The following is a 21071-nucleotide window of genomic DNA, read 5'->3' on the forward strand; positions in this document are numbered from 1 at the left end:
TATCCACTGATTCAAACCGATCAGGGCACTCGGTGTATTTTTTGAAAGAACAAATGAATAACGGTGGACCCCAGGACACACAGCGTTACCAGACGAAAGCCAACTACTGTACTAGTCGCTCGCCGCGGCCAGGCTCCGCCCCCCAGAGCCACGCCCACCCACGGTCTAGCCCAAGGCCTTCTGGGAGAGGCCCTCCGCGCAGGCGCTGTGGGACCGCAGAGCTTTCTGGGTAAAGATGGACGCGCACGATCTCTTTCGCCGGCTCGGTGCTGGGGCCAAGTTCGACGTGAGGCGCTTCTCAGCGGACGCAGCCCGGTTCCAGGTACTGTGCTGGGAGGACGGAAGCCGGGGTCACCGGGAAGGAGGGGGAACCCCGGAGTGAGCTGGCTGCGGGGGCGACTGCCCTCGGAGACCCCGTGGCCAGGCTGTGGGCCCCCCCCCCTCCGTGGCGTTCAGTGTACCTAGTCAGGACCCGCTTTCCAAGTGAACGCTTTTCTCGTTCTTGTAGATTTAGTTGGGCTTGGCCGTAGAGTAAGTTGGGTGGCCCCTCCCATCGCCATCCTAAAACGGAAGCAGCTCCCAGTGGAGAGCGCAGATGCTTTCGTTACAAACCTCCCGGGGCTGGCTGGGCAGGCAGAGGACCTTAGTGGGCGTGCTGCTTTTTAATGCCGTGCTCCGGTAGCGAGTGACTGAACCAAATGAGAGGGAAGATGTACGAACGGGAGCCTTACACAGGACAGTAGTGAGTGATAAATCGGGAGTAGTTGGGGCCCAGTGGTGGAAAATCTTGATATTTGGGACTAGGGACATTCGTGTGAGTGCGCGGCATGTGTGTTTCTTATTTCTCCGACGGGCGGTATAGTGTAGTTAGTAAGAGTTTGAAATCGGGGGGGGGGTCAATTGGGGGAAAAGAGACATATGTAAAACTTTAGATAATAAAAATAAGCCCTAACCGGTTTGGCTCAGTGGATAGAGCGTCGGCCTGCGGACTGAAGGGTCCCAGGTTCGATTCCGATCAAGGGCATGTACCTTGGTTGCAGGCACATCCCCAGTGGGGAGTGTGCAGGAGGCAGCTGATCGATGTTTCTTTCTCATCGATGTTTCTAACTCTCTATCCCCCTCCCTTCCTCTCTGTAAAAAATCAATAAAATATATTTTAAAAAAGAAAAAAAGTTTGAAATCTGGAGCCATATTATTTGGGTCCAAATCAAGTTAACCTAATGCCTCGATTTTCTCATTTGTAATGTTGCTGTTTACCTCATAGGGTTGTTGAAGAATGTAATTTCATATATATATATATAAACATGTTTAGAAATCTGCCTAACAGCATAAAAGTGTTATGCTGATAAGCATATGTGTTTGTTGCTATTGGTTATTATTATTACTGATCTAAAGTCAGAAAAGGTACCATCTTGGATTTCATTTGCCCAAACACATTTGTCAGTGCAACACATATTTGGTGAAAGTGTAAAAAAGATGGGGAGTCATTGGACCCATCCCCTTACTGCTAATACTGCTTGGGTGACAGGAATGCCATTCTGTGGATTTCACTTTCAATATTTTGGGTTTTAGGTAGGAAAAAGGAAATATGACTTTGATTCTGCAGAGGTGCTGCAGGGACTGGACTTTTTTGGAAACAAGAAGTCTGTCCCAGGTGAATGCGGAGAATCAGGAACTAATCAGGAGCTCCAAGATGAGGAGGAAAAAGAAGAGAGCCTAACTGAAAGGAAGAGGGAGCAGAACAAGAAAAAGAGGAAGAGAATGACTTCGGGTTAGTCCTTGATTTCTGTCTTTTCGCTTTAATTTTTTCCAATTATGAAAATAGTATAAACTTACGGTACAAGTCAAATAATATGCAGTCATTTATCAGTTGATGGCATTCAGGTCTTTCCAGGTATTTATTACAAATCTTGCTACACTAAAGATTTAAATGCAGCTCTTATTGTAAATGTATTGTCCATATACAGTAAGTCCCCCTTATCTGTGGTTTTTCTTTCTGCTGTTTCAGTTACCTGCAGTCAACCACAGTCCCAATATATTAAATGGAAAAATTCAGACATCCACTGGGGGCCTTGGAACATATCCCCTGTGGATTGGGAGCTGGGGGCGGGGGGGGGGGGGGGGAGACTTGTATATTTGAGTCTATCTTGGGCTCTGTTCTATTTCATTGATTTATATTTCTGTATTCATACACCAGTACCAGCTTTTTAAAAATTATTATGGCCTTATAACATCTTACAAAATTTGGTAGAGTGGTGTTATTGATTAGGCAACTGAATATTTTCTCCCTAAAGTGTTCTATCAGTGCAAACCCAATTAATATTTTAGTAGTCTTTGTTGGTAGAAATTGACAAAGAACTTTTATTTTTTTAAGTTAAACATGCATCTTCCATATTGCCCACCTGTTTCACTCCTAGAATTTACTCATGAGAAGGGACAACCTTTGCCCTCACAAAGGCTTGTATACAGATGCTCATAGTGACTTTATTTGTAATAACTGAAAATTATCAAAATGCTGTTCAATAGGGCAAAGTAAGGATGGAGCAATGCATTACAAGGAGCCACAGAGACATTTGGGGAGGTGATGTAAATCTTGAATGTGGATGTTTTAACAAGTGTGTACATATGTCAAAACTCCTCAAATTGTGTACTTTAAATTTATTGTATGTCTATTTTACCTCAGTGAAGTTGAAAAAAATTAAAAAGAAATTTCAAAAGTAATTCTTGCTCATTGCTTTTATTAGAATTTTTAGATTATTTTACATATTTATTTTCCCATATAAACTTTAAAGTTAGCCAGTCCAGTTACCAAAATAATGCTGTCATTACTTTTCATTAAACTGTTATTTATAGATTTAGTGAGAATTGCTGTCTTTATTATATTGAACTAGAGGCCCAATGCACAACATTTGTGCACTTGGGGTCGGGGAGTCCCCCTCAGCCCGGCCTGTGCCCTTTAGCAGTCCGGGAGTCCTCGGGGGATGTCTGACTGATGGCTTAGGCCCCGGGGAGTGGGCCTAAGCCATCAGTCAGACATCCTTAGTGCTGCTGAGGAGGTGGGAAAGGCTCCTGCCACTGCTCCTGCACTCGCCAGCCAATCCGGCTTGTGGCTGAATGGCGCTCCCCACTGTGGGAGCTCACTGACCACCAGGAGGCAACTCCTGCATTGAGCGTCTGCCCCCTGGTGATCAGTGTACATCATAGCAACTGGTCCTTCTGCTGTTTGGTGAATTTGCATATTACCCTTTTATATAGGATAGTCCTTAAGTACTGTGTTGCTCTATCTGGCTGGTGTTTGGATATAAAAAAAGCTGGTTGCCTCATTGAAACCTCTTTTTGTTTAAGTAGTTTCCCAACTAATCTCTTGTTTTCAAGTATAGAGTCATCTATATATTACACAGCTGAAGTAACTAACAAAAGGAAGAGAATGAGCTTCAGAGCTCTGATTTTTACCAATATAGAACCTACCTCTCCTTTCCAATTTCTATACTTTCTTTTATCTAGTTGCAACAGCTAGTACTGTTCTTTTGTTTGTGTGAAGGTATGGCCTGTTTGCTACACCCTAGAACAGGGGTGGGCAAACTTTTTGACTCGAGGGCCACAGTGGGTTCTTAAACTGGACCGGAGGGCCGGAACAAAAGCATGGATGGAGTGTTTGTGTGAACTAATATAAATTCAAAGTAAACATCATTACATAAAAGGGTACGGTCTTTTTTTTTTTTTTAGTTTTATTCATTTTACACGGGCCGGATCCGGCCCGCGGGCCGTAGTTTGCCCACGGCTGCCCTAGAATGTTGCACTTAAAATCTTTTAATTTATTAAAAATTATTTTAGAAATTACTTCAGAAGAAGACGGTTCTACCATACAGTGGATATCATCTGTGGAAGCAAAGATTGAAGATAAAAAGGTTAAAAAAGAAAATAAACTAACTTCAGGAAAGTTGGAGCTTATCAGAAAAGAAAAGGTTAGAAAAATGTCTTAGCCCCAATTTCTCACCTAGTGACTTTTTTTACTGTCCTTGGGTTACTCTGTGGGTAAAAGTGAGTATGGTTTTGTTAAGATGGAAGATTAATTAGTTTGAGTTTTACTTTAATGAAAAATTAATGCAAAGTGTTTCATATTCTACTAAAACTTATCCTAGACTGTTGCTTTATAACATCTGACAATATTTTTTACCATATCCATGGTGACTCCTTTACTGCATTTTTCAGATAAACTTCTTGCGGAATAAACACAAAATTCATATCCAGGGAACTGACCTTCCTGACCCAATTGCTACATTTCAGCAACTTGAACAAGAATATAAAATCAATTCTCGACTGCTTCAGAACATTCTAGATTCAGGTTTCCAAACACCCACACCAATCCAAATGCAAGCCATTCCAGTTATGCTGCATGTGAGTATGAAGGTCTAGAATGCATCTGACATTCCTGTGTTTGCTTATTCTCTTTTCTCTGCCTTTGAAATCTGCCTTTCTACCTTATTTCCTCCCCCTGTTGAAATCTTTACCTTGCTTTTAAGGTCCATCTCCAATACCTGTGCTTTTGGAAACTTGTCTTGATCACTACAGCTAGATGTGATCTTTTTCATTTACCAATGCTCCCCTATCACCCAAGTCTCCATGGTACTTAGTGTGTTCTTTTTCTTGCAACATTTGTCTTATACTTCACACTACTATGTATTGCACTAATCATATTTATCTTTTTCCTTTTACTATAGTGTAAACACTCTGAGAGATTATGTTCCGTTTACTCATCCATGAATTTATTTTATAATTTCCAGGAACTATTTCAGAAATACAGAATTTTTGTACTAACCTGACTGGTTTTTCCTCAATACTTTTTATTATTGAAGTATACTTTATATAAAATAAAATACATAGTTAAATGTACAGTTTAGTGAGTTTCAATGATGCATACCCTATGTAACCATCACCCCAGTAAAGAGATGTAACATTTTTATTGCCCCAGAAAATTCTCTTGTGCCCTTTCCATTCTGTCCTCACTCCACCCCTGCCCGGAGGTAACCACTGTTCTGATTGCTATTGCCATATATTAGATTTGCCTCTTCTAGCATGTGATATAAGGGGAGTCATTCATTATTTCATTTCTGGTTTCTTTCACTTTGCACACTGTTTTTGAGACTCATCTATGTTACATACATCAGTAGTTTGTTACTGAGTATAGTCTGTTGTATGAATGTATCACAATTTGCATATCCACCTATTGATAGATGTATGGGTTAACCTAGATTTTTGGAAATTAAGTTTTTCTAAGGTTTCTTTTGGTAGTGATGATAGCTACCTTTTCCCCCTACAAAACCAAGATGGCCTTCATTTCTGGTAGTTATAGGATACCATACTGGTCCTCTTCATTTTCTTTGAGAACTGAAATGAAAATACATTTGAATTATGTTGTTGATGCATAGTAACTTTGCTTTTAATTTTCATTTAAGATTATTTCTGTCATGACTTTAGCTTAAAGCTTTAAAAATCACAGTGACTTACTGAAGATTAGCACCTGTTAATTGCTTTGTCACTCAGGTTATGGCCACTTTTTCTTTCTTTCAGCCATTTTGTTACTTATTTAAAACCTTCCTCAGGGAGTGAGCAGTGCAGATATCAGCACAAAATGTTGGTTTTGTAATTTTGCATTGATAAAGAGTTTAGTGGGAAAGAACAATTGAAATAATGGAAATAATTGAGGTTGAAAATTATCTTTGGATTTGTTATCCACATTCTTTACCCAGTTCAAATGGATGTCAGTGGCAGTGCTCAGAAACTCCATTGTGGTGATGGTGGCAGGGGTAGATAATGTTAGAAAAGCAAATATAAGAGAAGTTAGACGAGTGATGAGAACATGGATGATTGGATTTATCACATATATTTTTATGGCTGAGAGCATTATTGATCACTGGTTAATTTAATATACTCTGTTTTTAGGGTCGAGAACTTCTGGCTTCTGCTCCTACTGGTTCTGGAAAGACTTTGGCTTTTAGCATTCCCATTTTAATGCAACTGAAACAACCCACAAATAAAGGCTTCAGAGCCCTGATTATATCACCAACACGAGAACTTGCCAGCCAGGTATGACCGCTCGCTTCTGAAGAGGATATGTTTTGGTGTTTGCTTCAGTCATCTTTCTTATTTGGGGGTAATAGAAAGGTCTCAACAGAATAAGGCCTGTGTCTTTTGTCAGGTCAGGTATTCTGTACAGAGCCCATTTCTATGTCTTATTGCATATGGGCAAATATTTTCTAAAACATGATGTTAACATTTGTACTTCTTTGGTAAGTGCTCTAAGATCCTTGAAGTTGAAAGGCTACTGTAATATACAGTCATTCTAAACTTTATTTTTCTCACCTAGAAAAATGAAAATTCATCTAAGTTTTTGAGAGAGTAAAACTATACAGTCATATGCTCCACCCTTCATGTGCTTAATGTGAAATACATGCCAAGTATGAAATAGTTTTATAATAGTACTATATTCTAAAAACAATAAGTAACAGATTGGATGAGTTTTGTTTTTTTCTGTTGAAAATTGTTTATTAGACCTGAAGAAATTACTGAATCTTACTAGGCATTGAAGTTCCAAACTGCTGAGATTCCAGGTTAATCTACACATTAGTACAGGTTTAATTTTTTATCATTTTCTGTTATAGACTCATCGAGAGTTAGTAAAAATATCTGAGGGAATGGGATTCAGAATACACATGATCCACAAAGCAGCAATTGCAGCCAAGAAATTTGGATCAAAATCATCTAAGAAATTTGGTAAGGGATTCATGCTTGAGATGTAGAGCATGAAGGGGATTTAGAAATTACAAATATCCTAATTGACACCTAAGAGCTCTTAAAGTATAGTCATGCATATAATTTGATTTTTAGAGAAGCTAAAAGAGATCTCCCTGCTCCCATCCAGTAGTTATATAAATATATACTAGTGATTCTCAACCAAAGGCATTTTGCCCTCCACCCCCACCTCACCCTTCAGGGATATTTGGCAATATCTGGAGACATTTTCAATTGTCACACCTGGGGCACAGTGCTACTAATCTGTAGTGGGCACAAGCCAGGGCTGCTGTTAAACATCCTACAATGTACAAGACGGCCCGCTACAACAAAAGAGTTTTCTGGTCCAAAACATCAATGTGCTGGGGTTGAGAAATCCTCCTTCATACTAAATGCCATGGAAATACTCTGTCGACAAGAATAGCTTACATCCCTACCTTTATAAGTCAGAGGATCTGCTTTTTACCTATCTTGTATCTTGAGCTTCTGAGTAAAATTCCATTTAAAGGATTTTCCTGGCCTGGATAGTGTGGCTCAGTTTGTTGGAGCATCGTCCCGTACACCAAAAGGTCTCGGGTTCCATTCCCCATCAGGGCACATACCCAAGTTGCAGATATGATACCTGGTCAGGGTGCCAGGGTGCGTATGGGAGGCAATCGATTGATGTTTCCCTCTTACATCGATGTTTCTCTCCCTTTTTCTCTCTCTCTGTTATCAATAAAAACATATCCTTAGGTGAGGATTTAAAAAATAATGATAGAGAAGCATTTTCCTTGAAAAACATGTTTGAAAATCAAGCTGTTGGATTATAGTGTTCTTGCCTCTTAGAAGCTGAGAGGACAGATCAAATATAATAATACAAAAGGGATATACTAGTTTGTGCTAGGATGGATAAAAAAATATGTATGTTAGCTTACTGACAGGGAAGAACTTTTGTGTTGGTGTAGTGAGTATGACCACTGCCTCCTCTCCCCACTTCAGGTTATTAACTGAAAATTCAGGAGCCTTAATTTTCTAGTTCAAGAGGGATGAAACTTGTCTTTGCAATTTGTACCATTTGTTTTTTTCTGTAGATATTCTTGTAACTACTCCAAATCGACTAATCTATTTATTAAAACGAGATCCTCCAGGAATAGACTTAACAAGGTACAGATGATATTTTAATGTCTTTTATATGTGCTTTTCTTTTAGTTGATTATATTTTGTCCTCAATTGCTTGTATAGTTGCCTTTTGGAGCTTACTACCTACCAGCTTTCAGTAAATGTTGGTACTGAGAATAATGGTGTTCATTAAACTTACAGGAAAATAACTATCTGGTCTGGAAGAAAGTCACAGATTCTGATAAGCAGTTAGCACAGAATTCCCCTAGATTTTCAGCAGTGGTGATGGAGTTTATCAGGTTTATGTGGATCTCTGTTTTTTGCTAATGGAACTTCATATCTTGGAGGCTAATGGAATAGTTACATTAATTTATGTTTATCTTACTTTACCTTTCCCTGCTTATTTTTCTTGTACCTTTTTGTGATAATGGTATGTGGGTATGAGAAGCAGCATTATGGTTTCACTTCTTCATGTGTCCTCACAATTTAGTGAAATGTCTTGGATCTTCTAGTTTAATACCCACAAGTTGTCTTGTTATTTCTTAGTGTTGAATGGCTGGTAGTAGATGAATCAGATAAACTATTTGAAGATGGCAAAACTGGGTTCAGAGACCAGCTGGCTTCTATTTTTCTGGCCTGCACATCCCACAAGGTCAGAAGAGCTATGTTCAGTGCAACTTTTGCATATGATGTTGAGCAGTGGTGCAAACTCAACCTGGACAATGTCATTACTGTGTCCATTGGAGCAAGGTAATTGTTCTGCATTATCCCAGTTTGGGTGGGGCGGGGGGGGGGGGGGTTTGTTTCATTTACTTGGAATTTCAGGTGGAGGGAACCAAAAATTGGCTCTTGCATACTATAAGGTATGTTTTCTTCTCAGGAATTCTGCAGTAGAGACTGTAGAACAAGAACTTCTCTTTGTTGGATCTGAAACGGGAAAACTTCTAGCCATGAGAGAACTTATTAAAAAGGTATATTTCCAAATAAACTTTCTGATAAAATTCACTAAGCCTTATATTATTAGTGGGAGGCTGAGCACTATACCTATATCATATTTACTAATCCAGTGGTAAATTGTTAAGTACTTTGGGCCAGCTCTTCTCCCAAGGGGGGAGGTTCCGCTGTTCAAATATAGTAAGCTTCCTATTCCCAGCTCAGGGTAAGCTAGGAAAAGACCTACCTGATGCCCTGAAAGCCTTTTTCCATATCTGCATATGTATCTGCCCTCTGCATCTCTTGTCCCCTTCCCCAGTCCCTCTGCTGCTTTCTTATTGAACTGGGGCATTGAAGAATGAGTAGGACAATTTTCTGTTTGTATCCCTTCAGTAAATATTGAATAGAAGCCATAGTTAAAAGGCTACATACTGAAGGGTTGGGGGGAGGCTATTGAAATATAAATCCTAAGCTCTCCCCCTAGAGTTTAGTCTTCTTTAGGAGCTAAAATACAGACACTTTTGTAAGATAGTTTGTGATAAAGTGCTATAAAAGGTTATAGAGTGCTTTTCTTAAATATTCATATAGTTATAATGGGGCCATAAGGGTGAATTGAATTGGTTGGGGGAAAATGCTACTAATCTGGGCCTTGAAGGATTTGTGGGATTAAAAAGTGAAGTATTAGTGGCAGGGGGAGCAGTTGTTGTAAAGTCTCAGAGGTGGAGCTGAATACATTGAATGTGTTTGGAGACTAATGAAGAAGTTACCTAAGGAGAACATTTATAGTGGAATTAAAGATAATCAGTTTGGACAGGAGAGTTAGGGTCAAGTTAAGAGAAACCACTGAACATTGTTGAATGTGGCCACATAATTTTTAAAGAAAATTAAACAGTGGTATATAAGGTGGATGGTAATGAAAAGAGATTGAAAGTAAACCAATTAGCAGGCTATTAAGTTAGGCTGGTTAGACATAAGAAATAAATAAATAAAGGTGAGAGCCTTAGTGGAGGGTTAACAGTAGTTGGAGGATGAACAGGAAAGGTGTTTGCAAGTACCTGGTGACGACAGGAGCGGTTAAGAGCGTTGACTCTGGAGCCAGACTACCTGGATTGAAATCTTAGCTTTAGGCAAATTAAGCTCTGTTCCTCAGTTTCCTCATCTGTAAAATGGGGGTAATAGTATCTATCTCTTACAGTTGTTTCAGTATTAATGAGTTAATACACATATAGTACTTATAATAGTGGGTGGCAAATAATAAGTGCCATGTGTTAGTTTTAAAAATATTCTTAAGGGTATCATTTAGCAATAGGAAATACAAGGTTTTTCACAGATACATAGGATTATACATGAGCTTTAGATTTGTGAACGTTCTGAAATCATGTTAGATTTTGTGTAAATGTGTGGTTGCCTATTAGAAAGTTTCATTGGCCCTAACAGGTTTGGCTCAGTAGATAGAGCGTCAGCCTGCGGACTCAAAGGTCCCAGGTTCAATTCCGGTCAAGGATATGTACCTTGGTTGCGGGCACATCCCAGTAGGGAGTGTGCAGGAGGCAGCTGATCGATGTTTCTAACTCTCTATCCCTCTCCCTTCCTCTCTGTAAAAAATCAATAAAATATATTTTTTTAAAAAAGTTTCATTGCTTTCATTAGATTCTGAAAGTTGTATGAACCAAAATAAAAAAGATTAAGCCCTAATATAGACAGTTGAAAATATACAAAGTTGGTTTAGAGAGAGGCAGAGTATGATATAAATGTAAAAATCATTTGCTTAGAGCTGGTAGTTTATAACTGAGACTTTAATAAGATAAATATTATATTGAGAGAACTGAGAACCAAGAACTGAGCTTTCGGGGAATACCCACAGTTAAGATAGATAATGAATTAAAAACACAGTCATTACATTTTAAGTAGAATCAAAAAAGTTCTGAGGCACAGAGGCCGAGAGATTATTATTTCAAGCAGTAGGAATCCATTGCTGTAGAAAGGTAAAGGGGGTTAATTAGACAAGATCATTGGAATTTTCAAGATGGAGAGTACAGTTCAAATTGGTAGAAAGAAGTCATTATAGAGAAGGGATGATGAGGAAGGTAGGCAGATTAGACCACTGGTCCTAGAAATTTGGCAATGAAAGTACACTACATTGAACTGGATTCTTTCATGAACTAAAATCGTAAAAAGTACTGTGATTATATTCTTAATTATGGGTTATGTGTACTGATTATTGCATTTCTTTTTAGGGTTTCAATCCACCTGTTCTTGTTTTTGTTCAGTCCATTGAAAGGGCTAAAGAACTTTTTCATGAGCTCATATATGAAGGTATTAATGTGGATGTTATTCATGCAGACAGAACACAGGAACAGGTAAAGTCAGATGTATACTCTCAAAATGATAACTAAATTTTACAAATGTTTTCCATTCCTAGAGTGGTACTAAAACATTTACTATATGTTCTATTAACCAGAGAGATAACACAGTCCAAAGCTTCCGAGCAGGAAAAATCTGGGTCCTTATTTGTACAGCCTTGCTAGCCAGAGGGATTGATTTTAAAGGTGTGAACTTGGTGATCAACTATGACTTTCCAACAAGCTCAGTGGAATATATCCATAGGATAGGTGAGTTGTCCCCTGCCTCCACACTCATCCATTTTAGCACCTGTGCTATTCCCTACAAACATGATCAGTTTTTTAGTGCTGTGAAAAATCCACTTTTATATGTGAATTTGGAATGTCTCTTTTCCCCAAAAAAGTGTTTTTTAATGGTCTGGCTTTTCTTAGGTCGAACTGGAAGAGCAGGGCATAAAGGAAAAGCTGTTACATTTTTCACTGAAGATGATAAACCATTATTAAGAAGGTAAATTAGGAAAAATAACTTCGTGTTAAGTTGGCAACGTTGATTCATTATTCTTATATGTATACACAGTTAACAGATAATTACAAAACATCTTTGTCCAAAATTCTGCTATAGTAGTCAACTAAATTTTAGCAATGAGAAAAGGAAAAATGACCAAAAGGCCTTATTTTTGCCTTTCAATTATTGTCTATATATATAAAAGCCTAAGCGATCGGAATGACCAGAACAATCAGATGCTTAATGCAAGTGCTGCCCTGTGGTGGTCAGTGCACTCCCACAGCCAACCTCCCTCGACTGTCCAACCTCCTGTGGTCGCTCCCCACAGCTGGCAGGCCCCTGGGCTGGGATGGGGAACCAGGGATGGGTGGTGGCAGATGCAGCCCCTTTGCCAAGGGCCGGTGGCCAACCTCCCGTGCCATGTCCCTCCCCCCAGCCGGCAGGCCCCAATCAACTCACCGTCTGCCTGCTGCGGTGGTGGCACCACAGTGAGGGGAGGAGCGGGGGGAGGCGGGGAACTGTGGTTGTGGGGCATGGACGATGGTGGCATCGGCAGCTGGCATTTGTTCCTTCGGCACCCAGCCCGGTGACCATTGCCTCCTCTCCGGCCTGGTCCCAATCAGCCCTGGTCACCAGTTAGGCCTAGGGATCCCACCTGTGCATGAATTTCGTGCACCGGCCCTCTAGTTTGTTAATAATAACAAATATTCCAAAATTCTCATAACTCAGGATTCTCCCAATAGCCACCAGTTGAAATTATTTACAATGTAGTATTATGGTTTTTGAATGAGTAATAGTTTAAAATTAACCCCAGTCTCTTTAGCCCCATCAAGATTCTTACTATAGTGCATCCTTCCCATTACTCTTAGGGGCAGATAAAGTTTTATATTTAGTCGCAGGAGCACACGCCAATATTATTCAATTGTAGCCCCTTGAGGCCTGGATAACATATGATAGATATAATTTTAGAATCATGGATTTTAATTTAGCCTATTATAGATACTAATATAGAGGTTGAGTTTCCTACATTTTGGCTGCCTGCAGAAAATTTAGCCTGATGATAATCAGTAACACATCACATTTCTAACAGTTGAAATTGAGTTGTGGCCCTAACTGGTTTGGCTCAGTGGATAAAGCAATGGTCTGAGGACTGAAGGGTCCCAGGTTCAATTCCGGTCAGGGGCACATACTTTGGTTGCAGGCTCCTTCCCGGCCTGGGCCCTGGTTGGAGGCAACCAATTGATGTGTTTATCTCACATCAATATTTCTCTGTCTTTCCCTCTCTTCCACTCTAAAAAAAATTGAGTTGTGGCTGAAAGCAGTTTGTACTTTGAGTTTATCTGTTTTGGCAAAGATTTTGATTTGTGCCTTCTGAGCCGTGGCTCTGAAAGCCTTGGTTTTGCTTTGAGCAGACTTTCACATGTGCATGTGTAGGGCAGTATGTATTCCAACCACTTAGATTCACCTAAAGTTTCCTCAGCAGTTCCAAGCATGTGAATTTGATGACCCCCCCATATCAGTGTAACTATGCACCTCCATTTTTCATCTGAGAAATGGGGATAATGATAATACTAAAAGGGTTGTTGTGAAGATTGAATAAGTTACTATACATGAAAAACCCATAGTAAGTACTATCATTTAATAGATTTAAGCCTGACTCTGGCTTCAGTCAGTTTCTCATCCAAGGTTGAGCTTAGAGGCTTTTTAGGGCTTGATAAAATAAATGTTGAGCAGAAATAGCTGCTGTCTAAAATTATGCATCAATCATTGATTTTAGTCCAGCAGACATTCCGTTAATAATCCAACGTGATTATATCTGATGGTAATTGATAATACATTAAAATACCGGATTATTTTCTTGCTTGTATAGCTTTAGTTCCTCTTATATTGTGCAGAGGGTGCAAGTTCATAAACATTTGTTTGATAAGATACAAATTTATGTTAATGGGTACCTTTTTCAGCGTTGCCAATGTTATACAGCAGGCTGGATGTCCTGTTCCAGAATACATAAAAGGTTTCCAAAAACTATTAAGGTACAGTCTTGAATTTACCAGACCTTCTCTCTTTCTGTCTTTGCATATACATTCTTGCTTTCACATTCTTACACATAGTTTTAACAATACTATTAACTTTTAGAACATTTATGATAAAAATTTTCCTTGTAAAATTTTTGTGAATACTGTATGTTTTTTAAACCTTGCTAGTTTTCTCATCCTTGAAATTTTAAGTATTTAGACTTTTTAAAAAAATTACTCAATATGAGTGAAATATATTTGGATTTTGTTTTAGTTCATAAAACTGGTAAAAAGCAGTTAATTGGCCAAAATCACACTCTAATGCTTATTGGCACAGAATATAAGGCTGACATGGGACATATTTTAGCCATAATCACTGCCTTTTAAAATTGATTGAATTTACTATCCCTTTTGGTTACCTCTGTAAATGCTATTAGGTAATCTAGTATATAAAGTGGATACAAGTGTGGATAAATCAGTGAGCAGATAAAAAATGAACTTTGTGACAAGAATCAAAATTAGTTTTAGCTTTAACTTTTAAGTTACACTTCATTTAGTTCTTTCCTCTCTTTGTAACTTTCAGCAAACAAAAGAAAAAAATGATTAAGAAGCCATTGCAAAGGGAGAGCATTAGTACAACTCCAAAATACTTCTTAGAAAAGGCTAAGGATAAACGGTAAGTAAATGGTGAGAAAATTAACTGGTTGTTTTCATAATATAATTATAGTAGGCATTACTTTTACTTAGGATAAGCTTTTTAGAGGTAGTATTAATAGGTTTACAGTCTGTTATAGGTTGTAATAAAAGTAATATATCTTAGGTTAGGGGAATGATTTGGGAGTTTGGATGATTCAGTCTTGGATCTGTTTTTTTCCAGTTCTGAAAACATGATTTCAATTTACTATAAATTAGAATTTCATTGCCCACCATCTCCACCCATCTTGCATCAGGGCATGCTACTGAGGCCAATAGTTAGGACTCACATTGATGGAATCTTCCTTGAAGCTCTATATTCTGGGCAGGATTTTATATAATCTTAGACTTATGCTGAAGCACGTTGTAAAACCTATAAAAAGTATGACTTGATTAAAAAAATTTGTAGTAGTATGGCTGCATTGAATGAGTTTTAAGGATAGGTGTGTTTTTTTAGCATACATACAAAATTGCTAGGAAGCAACATGTTTTGATAGGAGTAGGCTAATATATTCTGAACAGTACTAGTATTTCCACTATTTATGGAAAACGACACTCTTCAAATTTTACTAGTACCCGTTAATATATATTACACATGAAGTGTAGGCATTTACTGAGTATCTATTGTCTTGCTGGTACTTGATGGAGGTAGTTTATACAAATGTATACGATGAGACTTGTTTCCGAAGTTAGTATGCAGGGAAAAAAATAGAGAATAAATTTTAAATAAAATAGAAGTTTAGAGAAGGGAAATTTGTTGTGGATTAGTGTAGTCCCAGAAAGTTTCAAGGAAGTACACCGATCTTTAAGGATAGGTAAAATTTAGGCATATTGAAGGAACAAGGTGAACAGAGACACTGGAATGTACTTTCCTTCTAAGTGGAGCAAGAATCTTACCTGACATTTTGTATTGTGGGCAATAATGTTCAGTTCAAGTATATAGAGAGTACAGTGTGTTCCAAAGTTTCAGTGAGTTTTAAGCTTTAATCCCTTGGGAAAAGTAATCCTTGAAAAAGTAATCTTCTTAACTTGTACTTAGTTTTGTGAGTTCTTAATAGGTTTTTTATTTTAATTTTTTGTGGCAGCAGTTTTCTGGGTGACATTTAGACTAGTGGACTGGTAGAGGAGGTCACTCTGCTTTGCCAACCTAATGTGTCTCAGATTTTATCTTTTTGGCCACCTAATCTCTCTCGTTAGACTTTTTCTTTTTAGTGGGCATTAGAACCTTGTTCTTTGGGTGAGGTTAAAGCTAGGATTGCAAATGCAATTTTAGGCATTCAGCAGCAGCTGATGAAACTTTTTACAACGGTTGAAAATTAACTTAGAGCATAAGATGGTGACTATTATGATTTTAATAAGAAAAATCAATATCTTAATTAAATGTTGATTTTTGTCAGTTTGTAGCATTTATGCTTTTGAAGTTATTAAAACTTAAAGATGCACTAAGATTTTGAGGACACTCGGTATAAATATTGTCACTTTAGACACTTAAGATGCTCTTTACAATTAAATTAAAGGCCATACTTTTTAATTTTTTTTCAAATTAAAAGAGAAAGTTCATTTAGAAAGTTAAACAGAAGTAGTAGAAGTGAGCTGGCTGAGCTGCGTAGGTTCAAGAAACAAGGCTAAAGAAGGGCCCTTGGTGCTTAGGAGAGAGAAAAGCAAAGATAATGTACCTGGCAGGGGAAGAAGAGGGAGAAGGGAAAGGTGCCTGTGTGCTCCTGAGAGGGAGAGCGTGCCTCAAGGCCATACTTCTTAACATAGCCCACAAACAAGAACTGATCTGACTCTAGCTTCGTTTTTCACTGTAGATGTTCCTTTAATGATGCTATCCACACCTGTAGCCTCAGCTCATACCTCTATGCTGATAACACTTCCGTCCATATCTTCAGTCCCAGCTTCTCAACCTGAAAATAATACAAACTCTGCCACTTGGGATTGACTGCAGATTAAATGCGTTAATACACACCTGAGAACTTTGCATTACTATACTACGATATGCAAACATTGATTATTTTCTCAAAACTCACTTCCTTTTCCTGTGTTAACATTTAGTTGAAGGTATTCACCAGACTCTAAAATCAGACTGTTGAGTTTACCAGTGTGTGATGATCAGCAAGTTGTCCAGCCACTCTACTTAATTTTCCTCATCTGTAAAATGAGGATAAGAGAATCTTCTTCATAAATTAGGAAGATTATCCAAGATGATAACATATAAGGCACTTATAACAGTAATAGCACTTGTGAACTCTTACTATTAGGTCAGGATCAGAATCTGTCTTTTATACCATACTGGAGGCCTGGTACATGGGATTTGTGGGGGGGGGGGGGGGGGGGAACGGGCCTAAGCTGGCGGTCAGACATCCCTCTCGCAATCTGGGGCTCTTGCAGTCCGGGACCCCTCCTAACCGCCCGCCTGCAGCGGAGGCAGGAGAGGCTCCCCCCACTGCCGCTGCACGCACTGACCACCAGGAGGCACCTCCTGCATTGAGCGTCTACCCCAGCCGTGGGCAAACTACGGCCCGCAGGCCGGATCCGGCCCGTTTGAAATGAATAAAACTAAAAAAAAAAAAGACCATACCCTTTTATGTAATGATGTTTACTTTGAATTTATGTTAGTTCACACAAACACTCCATCCATGCTTTTGTTCCAGCCCTCCAGTCCAGTTTAAGAACCCATTGTGGCCCTCGAGTCAGAAAGTTTGCCCCCCCCTGGTACCCTCTGGTGGTCAGTGGGCGTCATAGCAACTGGTCATTCCACCGTTTGATCAATTTGCATATTACGCTTTTATTATATAGGATTGTAGTATAGTATAGTTTATTGTGACCTTTCTGTCTCACTTAGGTGATTGTGGTTTTCTAAAGAGCAGTGACGTAATGCAGCAGTCACCAACCAGTGGTGTGTGGACCACTGGTGGTCTGTGAGGTCCAAAAGGTTGGGCGACCACTGACCTAATGCATCATTGTGTTCCCAGTGCCTCATATATTTGATTATATAGTAGGTTTCAGTCAATGTTTATTAAACTGGTAGACTTTTGGAAAGTACATATACCTAGAATTTCTGATTCAGCTTTTCTTGTCACAGGAAAAAAGTCACTGGTCAGAACAGCAAGAAGAAAGTATCTCTTGAAGACAAAAGCTAAAAAAAATATTTTTTAAAAAGCTGTATCAGAAACATCATTTTATGATCTCAACATGAATGTTGTTTACATGGAATACTTCATCTTAAAATCACCTGTAGTCAACTACAAGAACATGGGACTGGTGAAAAATGATCATGAACTTTCAGTGCATCATGTCAAACTTTTAAATGATTACACGATGAAAATCACATTCATTGACATTTCTGTGGTTTGGCTCCAGAGAGATACTTCTTATAGAAGAACAAAAGCTTACGCTACAAATAAAATACCCATATGTGGTGAACTCGTAAGGATTTTTGCCTTCAAGTGTGAAGGAAGGTGTGATGTATGTTGTAGAGAGACATTTGGAACCAAACTTTCAAAGTAAAGCCTTGAAATTGAATGTCTCCTCTCTCTCCCCACACCCCAGTCTGTTTTTGTTTCTGTTTTTGAATGGACACAGACTATCTACCAAGAAGAAAGCTACTGCTCTTTATTTTACTATTTCTTGATGGCCTTTTATGGTGTAAGCCACAACAAAAAGATGCCTCTTCTGTGGCTGGTGTTCAAGTTCTCTAGGATTTTAAATTCCTTGGTCTATTAAATATTCATATATTTCATTGGTAAGGTAGCTCATACTTTACCTGTTTAATGTTGCAACTACAAAATATGGTCAGGCTATCCCTTTTTATTTTAAATGTATTTTTTAAAAAGAATTTATTGGAGTGACATTGGTTAATAAAATTATATAGGTTTCAGGTGTACAATTCTATTATATATCATCTCTATATTGTATTGTGTTCACTACCCCAAGTCAGGTTTCCTTCCATCACCATTTATCACCTCTTTACTCTCTACCTCGCCCTACCCACTTTCCCTCTGGTAATCACCATATTGTTGTCCAGCTTCTCCCTTTCTTCACTTTTCATCATTTAACAATGTTCTTTCCTGTCTCTTTCCATTCAAGAGGACTTTGCTCGAAAACTGATAGTTTTGTCCTGATAAGGAAGAATGTTCCTATTACTTGATATACCTGCGGCTGCATTCTCTTACATCTTACCTTTCCTGAGACTTCATGGCCCTTCATCCACTTTGTAAGCAGGTCTCAGCCAAAGGTAAAGAATTACAATTATACAGTGATGGAGACTATTCACCATTAGCAGATTTTTCTCTGTTGATAGATTTGTACAGTGGAATAAATCAACTTCAGTCCTCTCTGGGTTCTGACCCAGTTTGTGGCCACATGGCTAAACACACCAAGAAGGTCGGAATCATGGGTAACTACGGGACCCATTATGGCACCTTCCTCAGGAAAATGGTGAAGAAAATTGAAATCAACCAGCAGGCCAAGTATACTTGCTCCTGTGACAAAACCAAGATGAGATGAACTGAAATCTGGCACAGATTCCTACATGAAAACAGTAGCTCGTGGTGCGTGTACCTATAACACCACTTCTGTCACAGTAAAGTGCCATCAGAAGATGAAGGAATTGAAAGACCAGCAGAAGCATTTCCTTTATTCTTAGCCTTTTACTCGAGTCCGTACAGGTAGGCTCCCAACTGGAATATTTTAGATGGACAAAAAATTGTTCACCTTCAGAATTTATGTAAATGGAGCTCTATTACTACAAGGTGCAAACAATACAAATGTGATTTTCTGTGTTCTAACAGGTTGATTCTGTATTCTGAAGATAGGTATACTGCTGCCACCCATTTGGCAGCTATATGACTGAATAAGTTCATTAATTTCTCAGAGCTTCAGTTTTCTTCATTTATGGAATTGGGGGTAATACTAATTATGTCTCAAGGTTAGAAGTACCTAACACTGTACCAAATGTAAATTCACAACAAATATTCCTTAAACATATTTGGTTCAGAATACAGGCTTGATAACAATCCCTGCCTTCCAGTGTAGTGATTAGGGATAAAGTAAAGGAACAAATAGTGTGGCATATGCTATATTAGACATAAGGAATCACAGGAGGGTATCTAACCCATACTGGAAATGCCATGAAGACTGATATCCTGAGCTGAGTCTCGCAGATATAAGAATCTATAGGCAAAGAAAACAAAGTATTCAGGCAGATACCACATCTGTGACCCTTGATATACTTTCATTTGACTTCCTCTTCAGTATTTTATGTGTAACCACCCATCCTTAAATAAAAGTTACATAAACCTATAATCACCTTGGTTTGTCAATGGATTAATACTGAATTTAACACCTTTGTATCAGTTGGAAGTAATCTGCTACACAAGGAATGACATTCGTAAACAATTTATGAAAAAAGAATGCATGATAATTGGATAGTTGGCTCTAGTGAAATGAGCAAGGACTTCTTTTTTTTGTTGTTGTTAATTTTTTTATTTTTTTTTTTGCTAAAAGTATTACAAAGGGTATTACATATGTGTCCTTTTTTTCCCCCCCGCCCTTGACAATCCCCTGCCCTCCCTTACCCCCCAGTGTCTTATGTCCATTAGTTATGCTTATATGCATGCATACAAGTGAGCAAGGACTTCTTGAAGTCAAACACCAGGTTTTGAATCCCAGTCCTGCTGCTTTGCAGCTGTATAACTTAAGTAAATTACTACTTTTAACCTTGGTTTTCCTATCTGTGAAATGCCAGTAACTTTTAGGGACACTGGGGATTTCAAAAAATACAGTAAAGTTCCTGACCAGTGATTTGTGCCCAATAAACAATAAGATTACAAGTTATGTACCTCTAAAAGCCTTGAGACGAGTGAAAGATAATTATAATTAATCTATTACTTGCTAGTAAGCAAACTGCCTGAGGACTTGAAAAAGTTTATATTTGACTTTATTTTACTTAAAGTAGTTTGACTAAGAAAAATCGCGGTAAAAATATGGTCAGGTTAATAATAGTTATGGACTGACACCAGTTTCGCCACATGCATACCTTGTTTTACTGTGCTTCGCTTTACTGTCTTCACAGTTGTTGCGGTTTTTAAAAAATATAAATTGAAGGCAACACCTTGCACCAGCGAAAAGATTACTACTCATTTTATTGCCATACTCTTTATTGCGGTGGTCTGCACCCAACCACTATATCTGTGAGGCATACCTGGGTAGGAAAAATGGATTACTGGGTGGCACGATGGCAGAACCAAACAAGAGTTATGCACCCTGGAGGTTTTATATGTGGATTGGGGTTTGTTGTTTTACTAAATTAAATTTCAAATACCTTCAGCTTTGGGGGTGGGTATCAAAAGAAAGCTGCCGAGTTCCAGGGAGGAAATGGAGAGCGCTGGATCCTTCTATTCTTTATGTGCAAAGAATAACAATGAGAGAACACCGTGTACCCACCATCTAGTTTAAAAAACAGGACTCAATCTGCTCTTCCCACTGACCAAGATTATGATTTTCCCAACGGAGGGACGACGACGCCTTGCAGCTTTGCCGCCAGCTGGGCTCTCCAAACAGCCTTGCCAGAGAATGAATCAGCTCCCCGGGAGCTGAGCACGAGACCGCCCCGATCAGTCCCAGAACGAGAATTGCACCTGGAGGACCCCCTAGCGGCGGCCGGGTCACGTGAGCAGAGCGCACCAC

The 21071-nt window shown here is 38.8% G+C and overlaps 1 protein-coding gene and 1 pseudogene across 1 annotated transcript; both read left to right on the forward strand.

The window, feature by feature from the left end:
* Positions 1-18257, forward strand: DDX52 (DEAD (Asp-Glu-Ala-Asp) box polypeptide 52). Its single transcript, XM_005858520.2, has 15 exons — positions 1-322; positions 1573-1771; positions 3835-3965; positions 4213-4398; positions 5944-6087; positions 6663-6774; positions 7866-7938; positions 8440-8643; positions 8774-8864; positions 11064-11186; positions 11288-11438; positions 11601-11676; positions 13635-13706; positions 14272-14364; positions 17467-18257. The coding sequence occupies exons 1-15, from the start codon at positions 236-238 to the stop codon at positions 17522-17524; spliced, it is 1800 nt and encodes a 599-aa protein (XP_005858582.1). The 5' UTR covers positions 1-235; the 3' UTR covers positions 17525-18257.
* Positions 18258-18260: 3 nt separating this feature from the next.
* LOC102242802 lies at positions 18261-19685 on the forward strand (annotated as a pseudogene).
* Positions 19686-21071: the final 1386 nt, after the last annotated feature.

Source organism: Myotis brandtii, unplaced genomic scaffold (genome assembly GCF_000412655.1).
Source record: "Myotis brandtii unplaced genomic scaffold, ASM41265v1 scaffold120, whole genome shotgun sequence".
Lineage (NCBI taxonomy): Eukaryota > Metazoa > Chordata > Mammalia > Chiroptera > Vespertilionidae > Myotis > Myotis brandtii.